The sequence below is a fragment of the Triplophysa rosa genome, linkage group LG7 (genome assembly GCF_024868665.1).
Source record: "Triplophysa rosa linkage group LG7, Trosa_1v2, whole genome shotgun sequence".
Classification (NCBI taxonomy): Eukaryota; Metazoa; Chordata; class Actinopteri; order Cypriniformes; family Nemacheilidae; genus Triplophysa; species Triplophysa rosa.
Genome location: NC_079896.1, coordinates 4,677,958 through 4,695,296, shown reverse-complemented (window position 1 = coordinate 4,695,296; position 17,339 = coordinate 4,677,958). Strand labels below are relative to the sequence as shown.

Here is a 17,339-nt window from a genome sequence, read left to right as displayed (position 1 = left end):
ATACATTTTTACGTGTACTTTCAAATTTGCTTATAGTGTCTGTAAAATATGTGTATTGTTAAATGTATTTACAAGCAATTAATATGAAATAAAAACGTTGGTTGAAAATGCACTTAAATGTGAATTTAATGCAATTCTTTTAAACAAACTAAATGCTTAGTATTTGTGTTAATTATGTAAAATATATTGCAGTTTAATTTAATATTAAATACAATAACTTGGAAAGTCAAGAGTCATTTTTGAACCACTTAAGCGGCACTTTAATTATTAATCAATACAACACTATAAGTGTACTTCTGTCAAGTACTACAAATGCAAACTCACTTAAAATTATGTTAAAAGTAAAACTTAATTGCACATTATTACAAAGCACTTTTTTTTTTAAAGTGCACTTAAGTGGGTTTTAAAAAATATAATGAAAATGTACTCTCTTGAATGAGACTTAAGTTGACTTTAATGTCAGAAATATTACCTACAAGCACACTTTTAAAAAGTGTGCTTTGATTATTTAAAGCACACTAGAAGTACACATTCAATACAATTAAATACACTTATTTTTCACAAGGGAATCTTTAAACTAAAAGTTGTTTTAATCAGAAGACTGTCAATGTTTGTTTTTACACTGCCACTGTGGATCATTTTAAGCTCATATGCAAGTCGTCTACTTTCTGTTTATTTCAAAGGCTGATCCCAGACTGACTCAAGTTTCTGTCTTCTTTAATGGCACGGGACTTTTTGTATGCGCAGTCGTAAAACGGATGAGTCAGTAGAGGGTCATTATGTGCATGAGGATGTTGTTCATCTTCTTCCTTCCTGCTCACATGATGTGGTTGGAATTTTTTGTTGCTCATAGTCTTGTGTGCTGTGCTGATATCAGCTTTAGTGTTTGATGAATCGTGATTAAATGCTAATTGTGAGTTGGGGCTTGATCTTAGATCAGTAGCTTTCAGTGATTTCTGATGACTGTGCGGATGAACACGCTACTGTTGTGTGATCTGTAGAGCTCATCGCAGTTAAGATACATAGAATTCAGTCTTGAAGTTTCATAGCTTCCTCCAGTTTAAGTGACTTACACAATTCAACTTTACTAATTAACTTACTGGCACAAAACCCCTTGTTTCCGTGTAAGGAAGTGGTTTAAATTTATTTGCGACACTCCCTTTGGCGCTTGTTTTTCTGAACACTTAACCACATTGGCCGCCTTGCTTGTTGGGTCATAAAACAGTGTTTCCTAGGTATCATTAATGTTGTTTGCCAAGTCTTTATAAAGTAGTTTATAAATCATGGTGTTTATTTTAATGCTAAACTTAAAGTAGGATTAACAGGGTATTTGCACAAGGTCACACATACTGATGAATGCACTGCAAGCGGCTTTGGATAAAAGCGTCTGCCACATGAATAAATGTAAGTTTAATGTAAGAACAGTTGGGGAAGGCTTAAATCGTGAATATTAATAAGGTGATGTAACGGTCCACTACTTCATTTACATTATGCATTTGGCACACACTTTCATCCGAAGCAACTTACACTATACGTTCAAGATGGGTTTTTTTTTTTACAAAATTGCATTATTATCAGTATGTGTGTTGCCAGGTAAACCCATAACCTTCACGTTGCAATGCAAAGCTTTACGGCTTACAACTTGCACATTCATTTAGTCGCATGCGCTGGTGAAGCATCAAGTTGAATTTGGGACTTTTATCTGTCGCTTTGGATTAATGCGTCTGCTTAAAAATAAAAGATTCTTGGGTCCTATGAACCTGTTTAAACTCATTTGTTTTGCAGAGAATCATACAATTACTCTTCTCTCTAAAAAATGCTGGGTTATGTTCAAACCAGCGTTGGGTCAGAAAGGGACAAACCCAGCCATTGGAAAATGTTTATATTGTATAACCTGGAAAATGTTTATATTTGACCCAACAATGGGTTGAAACAACCAAGCATAATTTACAAAAGTTGGGTTTGTCCTGTTGACCCAATACTTGCTTGAAAATAACATATTTTAGAATGCTTGACTACCATAGTAGGAAAAAATGATTGTTTGGTTACAAGGATTCTTCCAAATATCGTTCTCTGTGTTCATCAGAACAAAGACCTTTATACAGATTTGGAACAACTCGACAAAGACAGCAAGATACCGCATGTATGCGTTCCTGATTTATCACGAGTCATTTGCTTTAGGTGTGTTTTTCGACTGTGGGAAGAGAGGATTTATGCTCTTATGAAGCTTCTCCCGTAGAAGTCAGTACCTGTCGATTGATGCTTAAGTTACACCCTTCTTAAACAGTGTAGAGATCTCTGAATGTGCATCTTGATGTGGCCTACATTTAACTGCAATCTGATTGACTTTTGAATTGAAGTAAAAGATTTAATTGTTACAAAAACCGTTTAACGCCACCCTCTTTTCTGTTCCCAAAGCAAACTTAAGTGTCTTGCAATGCTGTTATTAAATAGATACAAATTAAAAATAAGAAATTAAAAATAAAGGTGCTTAAAAGGTTCTTCACAGCGATGCCATAGAAGAACCAGTTTTGGTTCCACAAAGAGAGTCAAAGGTTCTTTAAAGAACAATCTCTTTTTTACAATTTGAAGAACCTTTTTCCGCCTCAAACAACCTTTTGTAAAACAGAAAGGTTCTTCGGATGTTAAAGGTTCTTTATGGAACCATTTAGAAAAAGATGGTTCTTCTATGGCATCTGAAAGCACCTTTATTTTTAGGAGTGATGTTTAGTCTTCAAATGTTGAGTTTATTTTCTAAAAATTGATGAATGAAAATGAATGGCTTGATAAATAATACACTGCAATTGACCAATCAGAAATGAGCATTCCCGTAGATTTCCAATAATAACATTAAACAAAAATTTGATTTAAGTTTTTCTGTAATTCAGCAATGGAAATCACAGTAATATTATAGACATTTTTAGAGAAAAATATGTACTAAGTATAAATAATAAAATCAAAAAGAAATAAATCAACAGTAGATAAATACACACCTTTGTGTACAACAAACTTGTCTTTAACTGTTCCAGTTTTGTCCCTCTTTTCAAAGGCTGCCTGTATTTATATTACTGTTGATTTTCCTGATAATGCAGGTCTTTTAAGTGGTTGAGCAAGACCCCTGTCTTTGGTTATCTGAAGGTTATCTGCTGAGATGACATGATTCATGTCTCTTCCTGTGAGGCCTGCTATCATGAAGAACTTTGAGTCTGTTTTATAGCAAATTACTCCTGAAGTAATGAGTGTTTAAGTGTTAAACGATGAAACAAAGGTCTCGGAGCACTCGGCTCGGTCATGCTTTATGACAAGTTGTCTTTTAGTAATGATTAAAACATACACAAATGAATAAAAGGTTCAATCCAATTGTTATTCATTTGAAAAACAACTTATGCCGTGCTTATTAAACTCCTATTGTTATCAAAATATGTACTGAATATTAAGTCGTGAACAGTGTTTAAAACGTGTAGCATGCTATGCACAAAAATGATGACTTTGAAAAAACATTATTATAAATTCTTAAGAAATTATATTTAATTATGTTATGGATTTTATGCATAACATCTGATATGGTAATGAAATTTAGCTCCACAATTGTACTATTTTAAATCTCAAGTTTTATGGACTATAGTGGTTCCAAGGCAATGAAATGTCAGGTTCGTAATACCAAAAAGATCTTTTAAAAGACACTGTTAAAGAACAGTATGTCTCTGTTGACTGTTAGCGCTGCAGTAACTCTACAAAAAAAGAAAGTTGAATTCGGTTGTCAGAGGAAACAGAATGTGCCAGGTCTCTCAGTTCAGTATTATGAGGCCTCGATCCTGCAGAGACAAGTGAGCGTACTTGCCCTAGCTGTAGGGTATTTTCTGCTCCACAACTTTAAAGCCTCACAGATGGGATTTTCACATCAAAATGACAAGTGTCATTTGTGTCAATGTTTAATCACTATCATTATCGTTCATGATGAATTAAATCAAAATTCAGCAGACCTAATTTGTTACCCACTATGACCGGGTAAATGTGTCATATGACACAAAGATTATTTTTATGACATAAAAATAATAGATTTTATGATCATGCTCAGACAAAACCCATAAGTTCTTTCTTTAATGTAAAAAAGCCATATTGTCTACATTCTTTACACATCTCAAACTGTGGTTGCTAGGGTGTTGTATGCAGATTATGTCTAGTATTAAAACCACAACACACTGCATAAATCTATAATGGATTATATTGTGTTTACTCGCACAATACTTTGCTGCAGACTGATGTGGAATGTAATATAAACTCTTGAGATGTTTCAATAGGAAAATTGATCTATAGCTGAAGCTATTTGTCGTGCGAAACAGACGTGCACATCAGGACAAACCAGCTTTGTCGGTTCTGAAGATGTGATGTAATTAATGTTAAACTGTATAATCCCTGGCGATTTGGAGTTCATAGGCTGCATTAATGATACAGTCATGTTGAAGCAGATAGTTAACTTATGTCGTATCCACATACGACTGAAAACAAATAATGCTGTTGAGCAATTTAGCATTAATGCTGATGATGAACCACTTATGCAACTGTAATTTGCTGCCTGATGTTGACTTCTGTTTTTCCGTTTTCCATTGTAGGCATGATGAGTGTGTTTGAAAAGTACAGTAACCGGTTAGGACGCAACCTTTCGCAACTGTTGGTCTGTTAGCTTTAAGATGATTTATGTAGAAGTATACTCCTAAAAGTTGGAAAATAAGGTATTAGTAGATCAAATGTGAAGTTCATATTTTTCTCCAATAAAATGTCCTTTAGAATGAGAAATATGACCTACCACCAAACACAGATCACATCTCTCTGATGTAAACTAAAGGCCCTTCCGCCCATACGTCTCATCCCATACGTCATATTTCCAGGAAATACGTAAAACAGGAACTAGAGGTTTCCATTTATCTTTACGATTTCTGTACCATTGTTCTAGACACCAGTATCCCAGTGTTACCCTATATGCATCAGTGGATTTCAACCAGTTCCAAACATAGGACCTTTAAGAATCCCCGAAGACATTGAAAACAACCAAAGAGCGACTCTTAATCTGCCAGTGGTTTATTGTGTAGCCTCCAGGCTGTTTAGCAGCACAAAAGGGAAACATTTGTCTCCCCGGACAATTCGGGGAGTTGTTTTATTCATGAAGTAAAATTCAAATTTTGCCCTTCATTATCAAAGCATGGGCACATTGTGTATTGTCACACATTATCTTTATTCATTACTATAATAAAACCATTATTCAGAGTTTTACATGACGCGTGGGTTTTCTCAAACCATCTGTGTCCACACTGTGTATATTAGACATCTGCAAGATATGATGGCTGAACCAGATATAACATTAAAGTCCACTAGACATGTACATAAACATGTCTGTCCAGCAGCTGTGTTGTATTTTTGTAGCCAGTAAAGATGTGGAAGTTACTGTATAAAAGTGTAAGTACTTTTTATGTAACAGCTTGAATTGAGATTGAAATTAAAAATATCCAACAAGGAAACGGTTGCATTTGCATTTGTTTTCCTTTTGTAAGACACATGTCATGGACAGATTCAGCTGGCCTTGCTTCAGGGTGGTGGCTACCTTTCCACAGAGAAAGACAGGAAGACCTGAAAATATCCCACCGCAGGACGACAGACGGAGGAATACACAACAACTATACAACCAGTGACTCGACAGTAAAGCTAATACAAAAATGTGAGTATAAGAAATCTTTATGTGCTTTGTTCATACGTTTTCCAATGTTTGTTGAAGATGAGTGTTTGCTCAGTGATGACATGCATTTAAAATGGAACATTTGCTTAAACAGCTAGCTAGAAGACTGCAAAGACCTGCCCTACAAGTATGTCTGCTTTATCTTTTTTTGGCTCTGTGATCATCTGAAATAACTTATGTAAATCAACCTTACATGTCACATCCCAGGCACTGAATTTACCATTCAAATAAGGTCTTCGTGCTTCTCAAAGACAACCATCATACCAGCCACTTCACACAATGCTAGTTTTGTCTTAATCAGCAGTTATTCTGCCCATGTACAAATTTTGAACCAAGTTTTAGATATTTCGAAGAAATTATAGTTAACGAAGCGATCAAGAATATTATTTAGCATATTCAACTATTTAATATTATCTGTTTAATATTTCATATAAAATAGTATTTTTTATTTAGTATTATTCTTCATAAAATGTATTTATTAGTACTGGCATATTTCGAAGTCTTTTTATTGGGAATTATTTGACCGTCATGTTATTGAAACAAAAACAAAAATGATCTTTATCATTTTGTAATTTCCATCTAACAGTTTCTGTATTGCAGGCTTCTGCACACTTGACAAAATGTCACAATGCAAACTTTCTTGACGGTCATGAAAACAGGTTTAATTTTCTTTTGCACAATTTGGGGAATAAATGTTAGACACGTTTTTGACAGGTTTTGTGACATTTACCCTACGATATTGCATAAAATTCTTGTGCCAAGATTTTGTATCAGTGCTGTTATCTACAGTATATGGTTACACTGTGTTACGGTGTATATGTAAGGGATAATGTATAGGCAGCCGGTTGTTATTGCAGAAATAAGCCCCAACAGTGTGATCAGGACCCGACACGATGCGGAGGGTCTTGTATCGCACTGAAGCTTATTTCGCGATAACAGCCGGTTGCTTGTACATTATCCCGCTTATTACACGGCTACTTGCCACATATTAATAAAATGGACATGAAATGTGAATTTGAAATATTTTATTAGCTCATTTTTACCGAATGCAGACCTTCCGCGAGGAAAATCCGTTTACTTTCGGTTTTAAGGTAAGAAACAACGTTCAAATGTCACGAACAGGCAATTTGGTTTAATCATTTGTAAATATAATGTCATATATGTTATTAATATATATATTTATATTTAATTTGTCAAAATGATTTGCTGCATCCGGGTTACCGTGTGTTATTAGTTTTGAGAGGTTATTATCTGGGAATAACGAACCTTATTGCTTTTATAAAACGGTTATTTCATATGCTTAGCAAGGTTTCATAAAATAAAGTAAATAAAATGATATTTAGGCTATGTGGTGCGGTCAGCCGTTATATATTGGGGTATTTTATAACGGCTTAGAACTCGGCTCAGCCAATCAGAATCAAGGACCAGAACTGACCGTTTTATAATAAACAGTAATACCAATCCGCCGTTATGTCTAAATAACTTCGTATGTCCCCCCACAGTGCAAGTGGCGCACTGGCGCGCGCACAAAATTGTCTGTTGCGCACTCGGACACGTCGCTTCCTCGGAGAGACAGCAGGACTTGTTTTCTTTCCACGTGACGTAAGAGGGAGGCGGTGCAGCTGGTGATCGCAGGGCAGGTAAGCGCACAGGTGGGGGAGAGCAGCATTGAGTTTCTCAGCAGCGCGTGACAATAGGAGCAGAAGCCCCCGGGAATTGTGTTTTCTTACTACGATGACAGGAAACAAGGTCAGCTAAGACCCTTTGGAATACACCAACTTGAGCTTTTTGAACAATCTTGATCGTTTGGAGAAACACTTGTTGCGGAAATGATCAGTTCAGACGCTTTGCGACCGATACAGAACCCGGCGCGCAAAGGGAAACTCGCCGCAAGGCTCGAGGACGTGAAGACCCCCTGGAGACACGGCTCGACGCTTGAGCTGAGCCATAATGAAACCGCACGGCTCGCCACGGACGCGCTCTTGGAACACGGAGAAAAGGAGTACAGGAAAGTCCTACAGGAGGAAAGAGAGGTGAACTTTCTCTCGGCCCCTGAAATACGCTATATCACCGAAAATGTGGCCAAATCCGGCAGCGCCGATAGCGGGACGAACGGATTGGACACGGAGGAAGGGGACACGGTGTCGGAGCTCACATCGGGAACTTATTTTCCCATGATGTCCGACGAGGAACCTCCGCTGTTGGAGTTGGGCTGGCCGGAGATGTCCAACAGATACGGCCCCACAGAGGCGAAGATATACTTTCAGAGGGACAAGACCCAAAATATGAAAGATCTGATCCGATCTCTCATCAGTCAAGCGAAGAAGGTGAGAACGATTGAGTTTAATCGCATGCGCATAACAGGTTGTGTTTTGACATTTAGCAGCTGTTGCGCTTTCTAATGCTTTCCAAAATATGTTTTCAGTAAGACGTCATCGAACCTCTGTGGCTACCTTGTGTTCGTTTTACTTGTTGTCGTTTGGCCTGTACTTTCCTGTGACGTCACGAGTAAACAAACTGTTTTCAAGTGCATTTTAAGCCTAACCTTCTTTGTGCCACAGATACAATGTGTTCTATAAGCATATATGACTGCGTACGCATATGTATTGCGCAGGAAATAATTTTCCAAAATTTGGACACTTCAGTTTTCAGGATCACCGACACCAGTTGTAAAAAATTAGGCTACACTAAAAAATGTAGTTTTAAAAACTCTTGCTTGCAGATAAAATTGCTAAAGGTTGCCAAATACTTTTTTAGGGCTTTTTATATATTGAGAACAATAATGGAACTGCAATAACGTGTTGCTCTAAACATTATAAGAAATCCTTAACTCTTTTTTTTGCAAATATTTGATTTTCTTGATCATATGAACACAAAACCACGTAAACTTTAAGTGAAGTGTATTTAAAGATTTGTTGTAATGCACATCCTAACAACTTCTCTATACAATACAGGTTATTGCTGTAGTCATGGATATTTTCACAGACGTGGATTTGTTCTGTGATTTAATGGAAGCTTCCAACAAGCGGAAAGTTCCAGTTTATATTCTGCTGGATGAGAAGAATCTCTGTCATTTCTTGAACATGTGCTCAGAACTAGACATCCAGAATTCCCACCTAAGTGTAAGTCAAGCACTGAAAGTCACATAGGAAAAGTATTTAACAAGTATTGAATATGTCCTGACTGTCGGTACATATGAATCAGTGAAAAGCATAACATAAGGCTTACGTAAGTTACCAGCTCATTCAGAATAAATGCAATTGTTTAAATAATGCAACAGTTGAATAAGCTGCCTTTCCCCATTCATGTCTTGTGTTTATTATGTTGCCTTGTCAAAACAAAAATATGTTTTTTGTTTTCAGCTTTGTTTCTATTATTTCTCTGGAATTCCTGTTGTGATGGCATTCTCTACTTTGCAGTGCAGTGTACTAGTAATATTATTCAAAACTTGTGCTTCAGTGTTCTGTAGTGATGTAATGACCGTTGTCTTCCAGAATATAAGGATCAGAAGTGTATGCGGGGACACGTATTGCACCAAAAGTGGAAAGAAGTTCGCTGGTCAAGTTCAAGAGAAATTCATGATCATTGACTGTGAGGAGGTCATTGCTGGATCTTATAGGTACTATTTCTAATTCTTGTCTTTATTCCTGCATTATTTTGTTTGAAAACCATGAAAACTAATTTCTGCAAAAAATCATTTAGGCTCTAATTCCTGTTAATCTGCTTTGAAACAACGATTGCTGTGAAAGCCTCTTAACAAACAAAACTGGAAAGAAAATCTACTTCTGTTGTTGCCGTCACCGCTGTAAAATCATAAACGAAAATGATGTTATCTTTGTTAGACTCTTTTGTGTTATTTAGATTTTCTTTTAATTAAAGTGGTGACTAATCCCTAACAATCATTGTTTCAATGCAAAAAATCGTACAGTGTTTTGCGAGTTGTACCTTAGCAGTTGAGAAACTGTTGTTGCTCTAACGGACGTTACAGCGTGTTGCAGCACGATTTCTGACAGCAAAAGCAACGCTGAAGTTCTCACAGGAGGAATTTCAGCTGTGCTTTTGAATTATTCACGTTCACATACCCAGCAGTCCTGGTTGATCTTGTTTCAAACACACCACTCAGTATTATGTAAAACATTTTAGCGCATGGCAGCGTTTTGGCAGAGTTTGCTGCATGGGCTGCGTTGAGCTCATGAGCTTCACCCCATGCGCCCGCGCAGACATCTGGAGACTTTAGCAGCTTAACAATGAAAACATGATGATTCTGCAGATATCTGGCACAGTGGGGCAACCTTGGAATTAGCATTAGCACCAGCTTTGTCGTAGCCAGCAGCTTCAAGCCTCAGCAGCTAATTTCTTTTTATTTTACCAACCAATTTTAAAATCAATACTTAATTATGTGTTAATTATGTGCATCAATCCCTAGCATAAACCCACGCTAATACCCAACAGCTTTTGGGTAAATACAATACATTATTTATTCACATACTGTATACATATGCCATATTTGAGAGTTAACACACAGACAAGCTATTTTAGCTTTGTATAGATTAGGCTACGTATTGAAGTTAGATTAATCTGATCCTCGGTTACTATGGGTTGGAATTACTAGGAGAGGAATGAGTTTGTGAAGAAATTGTTTTGCTACTTCACTGCTAGCAAGATTTATAGCATCTTGTGTATAACTATCGTGTTAGCACACAATGTGGATAGTGGGTGAGGTCTACACTCAAGTGTTAAAAGCTTTGCCCACATAATAGCCAACAGGGTGTTTTGTTTGACTCGACGTGCACACAGTTCAAAGAGAAATACTTGCAAACATCGTTTTGTGAAACTAACCTTTTAAACTTATTTAACCAAAAAAAGATTACAGAGATTGAGGCTTTTTCTGAGAGAAATTTGTTTAGTCTTTTATCCAACGACACGGACCACATATCACATGCTGTTTTATTTCAGTATTATGTAAAGCATATGAGGTATGCCATAAACAGATGCTAAGTGTGAATGTACTTTAACACTGTTAGCATAGGACAGCTGATATGTCAATAAAACTATAGTCGAGGGCTGTAATATACAAACTTCTCTATAATAAATATATTGTAGCACAAGCAATTCTTGTGTTAATTGTTGCATTTGATGAAATGGGTGTTTAAAGCTGCAGTCTGTAACGCCTTTTTTTTAGGTTAAACAATTATTAAGCACTTACAGTACATAAACAGTTAATGTTCACAACCAACCTGAACTCATAGGAATTCATAACTATTTTACAAAGTGGCTAATTCGTATGAATTCGTACGATGTGAGTAGTACAAAAACGTACGATTATTAGAACAAAACAATACTGAAGCCCCTCCCCTAACCCCACCCCTAAAACTAACATCACTGGCACGAAAGCAAATAGCCTGAAAACGTACGAATAAGATCACACACATTTTTATAAATTAGCAACCTCGTAAAATAGTAACGAATTCACGTGAGATTGTGTTGTCGCCTTATTTCACCCTAGCCCACAACGGAATAAATTTATAATAATGATTTATAATTTGTAATTATAAGTTTTTAAATGTCAGAGTTTTTAACGTTATGATATGTAAAGTAATTTTTCTAACAGAGATGGCGATAGAGAGGCACAAGTTACAGATTGCAGCTTTATGAAATATTTTATTTATCAAAATTAAATGGAAATAGATTTTGAATTAATTTTCTCTTTTCCTCTAGTTTCACGTGGCTTTCCGCTCAGGTGCATAGCAACATGCTAATGCATTTCTCCGGTCACATCACCGACTGCTTCGATCGGGAATTCCGCTGCATGTACGCGGACTCCCAAATAATAGACCGTTTTTACAATCCAGACGAGGAGGGGCTTCCTAGTTACTCTTTCAAAATGATGGCATCACACATGGGACTGGACTTGCTTCCAGACTTCAGCAGCAAGGAGCGCGTGTATTCCGAGAACTCCAGCAGCCAATCCAGCAGCAGCATTTCAAGCGTGAAAGCTGCTCCTCCAGGCATTAAATCTGTTTACAAAGTCAAGCATGATAAGAAGAACCAAGAAAGCTCGCAAAAGACGCAGGAAAGGAAAGGGAGCACAAAAGGAGGTCATCAAATTCCTCAAGGGACCCAAGCTGCTAGAGGTTCCAACGGTATCCAGACAGGGGAACGTCCCACCTCCGGGCTGGGTCAGTCTGCCGGTGTAGAATGGTCCAAAGGAGGAACATCGGATTATATCCGCTCAAACATTGCAGGACAAACATCCAAATTCCAGGCTTTAGGTCTTTACAGCACTCCGAAACCTCAATCACCACCTGCAGCCGACAACAAAGTCTCTGGTAAACATCGAAATTCCACCACCCCGCTTCTTACAAAGTTCACTGAATTATTTGTGCCTTCCGCCAAGGAGAAGGATCCCCTCGTCTACACGAAGATGCCCGCTCATACCTCTCCATTTGGCGGCCCGGATCTTTCTCAGAACGAGCCGGAGAGCAAGCAAGGTCTTCCCCCGCCAGGACCCATGCCATTGGGATCAGATAAACGGATACATCGACAGGATGAGAAACGCATGACGTTAGGTCACAGCAAATTGGACCTGGTCAACCAATACAACAAGATGAAATCCAAACAGGTATATAGTCGATTTGAGCTAAAGAACAACTTTCCTCAGTAACACTGTGGTACATGTTCTGGGCCTGTTCGGTCGATTTTTTTCTTGAACTTTTGTACATATCAGGTGTAAAGACAGAAATGCACAAGCAGAATGGAAGATGAAACGTGTGGGGTTTTTGTGCATTTTGTATTTTTAATAACAATTAAAAAGTACAAGTATAAATGCTGCCTTGAGTTCTGGAAAGACACAGAAAGTCTTTGCTCATCTTATAAAATTCAGAGGCAGCATTAGTACAAAGTACTACTAGTAGTGTTTTTGTGCTGTATATAAAACTATACAAAACGGGCATTTTTGTCCAAGGTTTTGTTTTTCTATTCCTTACATCAACCAGCAAAGCAGATGCTGTTGATCTCCAACATGTAGTCAATGCCTCTGCCAGTAAGTATTACCCTTCACTGTAAAAAAACGGAATCTGGGAGCTGGGGCGCCAGAAAAATACCGTAAAATAACAAAAAAAGACTTGTTTTTCTGGTGAATTTGCAGTCTTTTTTGTTATTTGACGTTTTTTTTACCGTATTTCAAAAACATGTGAAAAATCTGTATGTAAAAGTACAGGATTTTTTTTTACAGTGTAGCGTCATATAGGGGGTTACAGATGTGTAGTCTTCCAGACGTTCTCATGTATTTGTACTAGAATGTGATTCCATGAAGATGCATTTAAGAGACACTGAAATGCATTCTGGGTAACGCTGCGATCAGCAGCTCTATGTAAGTACTGTATTACTTTACGAGGCTTAGACTCTGATACAATACAAGCTAATTGCAAATAAACATTTTTATGTTTTAGCAAATGAAGTATAAGCTTTTCTCACATATTTACAAGTGCTTATTGTAAAAATGTGAATAGAAGTATTTGTGCTCACCTATAGTGCCTTTAAATATTAACTAGCTTTAAATGTTTGACATGATGGCGTTCTTGCCTTGGAGTTGGTTTTGACTCCAAACCGGTTAGATTACTTGGCTTGCACATTCTAAATCTAAATGCTTTTTGTCTGACAAAGGGAATACTGTGAATACTTGAACTTGAAATGAGTACAGTTGTTAAAGTCAACCTGACGCTGAATATTAAATGCTGATTTAATATAAAGTAGTAGTGGTGGCGGAGAAATGGAGAGTCAAATTGTAGAACGCTGTTAAAAATGTCCCGATCTAAGATTAGTTTGTAACTTTCATAACATAGAATGTATGAGTGTGACTATATGAAATTGAGTACACATTTTACTCACCTTTGTTATGCAAGCCATTAAAGGCAAACACCTGCTGAATACCTGCGCAAAATATGTTTTACTAAGGCCTTGAACCTGCCCACGGCTTTTAGACATTACTGGTTTATTATCAGTTAGTCAGCCAGTGCCTGCAGTAGTTTGTGTTTGTCCTTATTTTTTCAGTCAATATCTTAAAAAATGTGTTTGGTTTGTCATTTTTTTTTATTCATAAATGTGTATATTGGCAAAAATCATCAAAATGAAAAATCTGATCTGTTAGCATGACTTTATGGGGGGTGTTTTAGATTATGTGGATATAATGTATAAACTTACTTTTTTACATCTGTTATGTGTGACTTTCATAACTTTTCTAACAGTGTTACAAACAGATGACAACCATAAACCAATAAACTTTATTTGTCTCTTTTTTCTAACAATTTGGAGCATTTTTTTTGTTCTAGCTGATGAATGATAAAACTTGCCACGTATTCAAAATCCATTAGAATTTAAAGAGCTCACACTTTAAAAATGGAAACCCCAGTGAACAAGCTTGGAAAAAACAAAACGTTATTGTCCCGTTGGTGTATATGCTAGTATAGTTTAGCTGTAATATGATAGCATCACCGTAAATCCTTAGATTTAGATCCATGTTATTTTATGATGCAGATGGTTTGAAGCTTAAATTATAGGGGTTCGTTGCTACAGAATTGTTTGATTTCTGCTGAAACACTTTGAATTGTTTTCTGCGTGTGTGCGCGTGTGTGTCTTTAGTGCTTCTAGCTAAATGCTTGTTTGGCATAACTATGAATTCTCAGATTCTCTCATGTCAGCTTTTTCCCTTTAAACAGTTTCCCTTAAAGGACCATTATGTAAAATTAAGGAGGATCTATTGACAGAAATGCAATATAATATACATGTATTCATAGGTATATAAAAAACCTTACGTAATGAAGTGTTACGTCTTTATTACCGTAGAATGAGCTACTTCTATCTACATACACCGCAGTGCCCCTATAGAATTCGCCATGTTGTTTCTACAGTAGCCCTAACGAAGTTGGCTGAAGAAATGCTAGTGAGGGCTGTAATCCAGTAGTGTACATCTTTACAGTATTTCATATTTTTGTTCTATTCAGAAGTGTGCCTGCTTAGCTGGATTTCCATTTAAACTGCTGACCTGCATTGTTGTCTGATAGTGGGCCTAAGAAAGTAACTCAACCCTCATGGTCTAGTTTCAGCTATGGGCCTCATCATTAACCATTCTTAAAGTCACAGAGACGAAGATGAGAGAAGCCATGTAGTGTTACAGTAACATATCTGAGAGGAACCACAATGCAATCCATGCCTTGTGTTGTCTTGAAGCAGCTGTTGTATTAGTGCAGAATTGTCCTTCATGAAAACATTGTGTAAAATATTTTTATGTAATTGATGAAAAATGTAATTGATGACAAATAGGAAGGATTCCATTTTCCAGTGTCCTTAAATTTACTACAAGATTACTTTTAACTCATTTCATCATATTTATTTCACTTCACAACCAAGTAATATTGCCACTGTTTAACTTCTGCGACACTGTGTTTCAAAGCATCCATACACTCCGCTCCTATAAATGAAAAAAATTGGACCTTATCAAAATCGTTCACTATTATAATACGAGTAATTGTGCAGCCCTACTTGACTTAGTCAACATGAAGTCAAAAAATGTCTTTTTACTTTTGTAGTACACATTACTTAATGTACACATGTCATAATTTATCCAAAGTAAATTTGTCATTTTTAGTTCATTTAAACCTTTTCAACTTATTAAAGGACTGCACAAACTATTGCATATATTCTTTACATGTGTGGTTAAACTGGTTTCAGTCTCTGACAGATTTTATTGAGTGAAGTCACGTTGGTTTTGTTGTTTTGTTTTGTTGAGGTATTTTGATGCTTGTTTCTTTTGCTAAAGCTCCTCCCTATATTAGGCCCACATGGAATGTAAAACATTGTTTGTCGATTGATTGCAACAATGGTTTTACCCTATTTTTAGGGCGAACTGATTTCCTCCTCACCTTTAACCACACAAATGTTGTAAAGTAAATGTATTTACAGTTTTCAATAAGAAAACAAAAATGGCATTACAAGTATGTCAGATGAATGTAGACTGAGGCTAAGCGTTATTGTTTCATGCGGCATGTAGCCTTAAGCGATTTTCATTAACCCATCGTGAGAAATTTTAGAAAACCCAACAGTTTCTCAACATTGAATTCATTTGGACACAAAGAACCCAGGCGCATAGATGGCACTAGGGACGGGGGGGACATGACCTCCTCAGATTCATAGTGACCCAATCCGTCCCCCTCACTGTCCCTACGAAAGGCGACAAACATCGGTAAAACTGAGGATTAGTCAGGGTTTCCGCTATGTACAATAGCCCAAGTAGTGGCGGACAGGCCAGCCGCTGCTTAATTATTTTTACGTCACTGCTTCAGAATCTGGTCGGCCACTGACGTTTACGTTCTCTGTGCTCTCTGTGTGCTGCTGCTAGCCTGCTACGACTCCTGACCCCGGAGCTGTTAGCTGCCTCAATTGTGCGTGTAGTAGCGGTACCATAGCGATCAATTGCCATCGTCTATGACTGGTGAAGCTGGTGATTTTTCTAGACTGAAAATAATGGACTGCATAACTGCCACATAAAGGCAATGAAGAGACAAAAAACAATCACCTCGTTTTTTCAAAAACCAAACAAACAATGTAAGTATCCTATGCCTGTTGACTTTTCCCAGATGTGGCAGATTAGTTTTGTTATTTATTTGTATAGCTAGTCTTTAGCACTTAGCAAACACAGCAAACGTGGAGAGCATGACTATGCAATAAGGTGAGTGGACAGAGACAAATAGCGAATTAAAACAAAAAGAATGGTTGGATAAATCAAACAATTTATCGTCAGGAAATAATGTTTTATCTGGACTTACAAGACTAAATTAGATTCCTGGCATAACATTATCATCTAACCCAATGTACTGTGTAAATTGACTGAGGTAAATTTACTGATTTATGTAGAACTAGTTAAAGCCCAAAATAGGCAAAATAACTAACTGAGTTGAAATCATTTGCTGACAGCTTGGTCCCCCCAGTTAAAAAATCCATCTGCACCCCTGAAAGAACCGGACACATTTCCAGCGGATGTGAGAATGTTAAGGTGTTCCTCTGTCTCTCTATATATTTTTTCTGTGTCTTTGTTTGTTATCTCTTTGATGGACTGTCCAGGGTGTTTCCAGGCCTTTGGTAGACTCTATGTAAGACAACCTTACCCTACGTAGGACAACAACCATAGAAATCAATGAATGGATGGAGTAGGTACGTCCAAATTTTTCACATATTTTACTACTATAGTGTCTAGTAATAAACATGTTTTCCCCTCCCGGTTTTGACTGACAAAGACCTTCAAGGTGCTTTATAAAGCTACATCAAAGCCAGCAGAGACGAGGCGCTTGCCCATTTATTTTCCTGTCCACATTCACCGTCATAATATGTTACAGTCAGTGCACTTGAAAAGCGGCCGACTCCTCAGAAAGTAACCGGGACACAGAATGGTTAGGGCTTTTTGCAGAAACGTGAAGCTGTCTGACAGGGTTGACATTTAAAGATGCTTTTCAGTGGAAGTATGTGGTTAAGCCAGTCAACTGAAACGTTGCCAAATATCCGTGTGGGCTTGAACAGTGGGTCCCTGTTACAGAGAGCTAATCGGCTTCAGGAG

At 37.2% G+C, this 17,339-nt stretch overlaps 1 protein-coding gene across 1 annotated transcript; it reads left to right on the top strand.

The window, feature by feature from the left end:
* The first annotated feature begins 7,274 nt into the window (after positions 1-7,274).
* On the top strand, positions 7,275-14,037 carry fam83c (family with sequence similarity 83 member C). Its single transcript, XM_057338926.1, has 4 exons — positions 7,275-8,058; positions 8,686-8,853; positions 9,226-9,350; positions 11,450-14,037. Exons 1-4 carry the CDS (start codon positions 7,561-7,563, stop codon positions 12,393-12,395), a joined length of 1,737 nt encoding a protein of 578 aa, XP_057194909.1. The 5' UTR covers positions 7,275-7,560; the 3' UTR covers positions 12,396-14,037.
* The last annotated feature ends 3,302 nt before the right edge of the window (positions 14,038-17,339 follow it).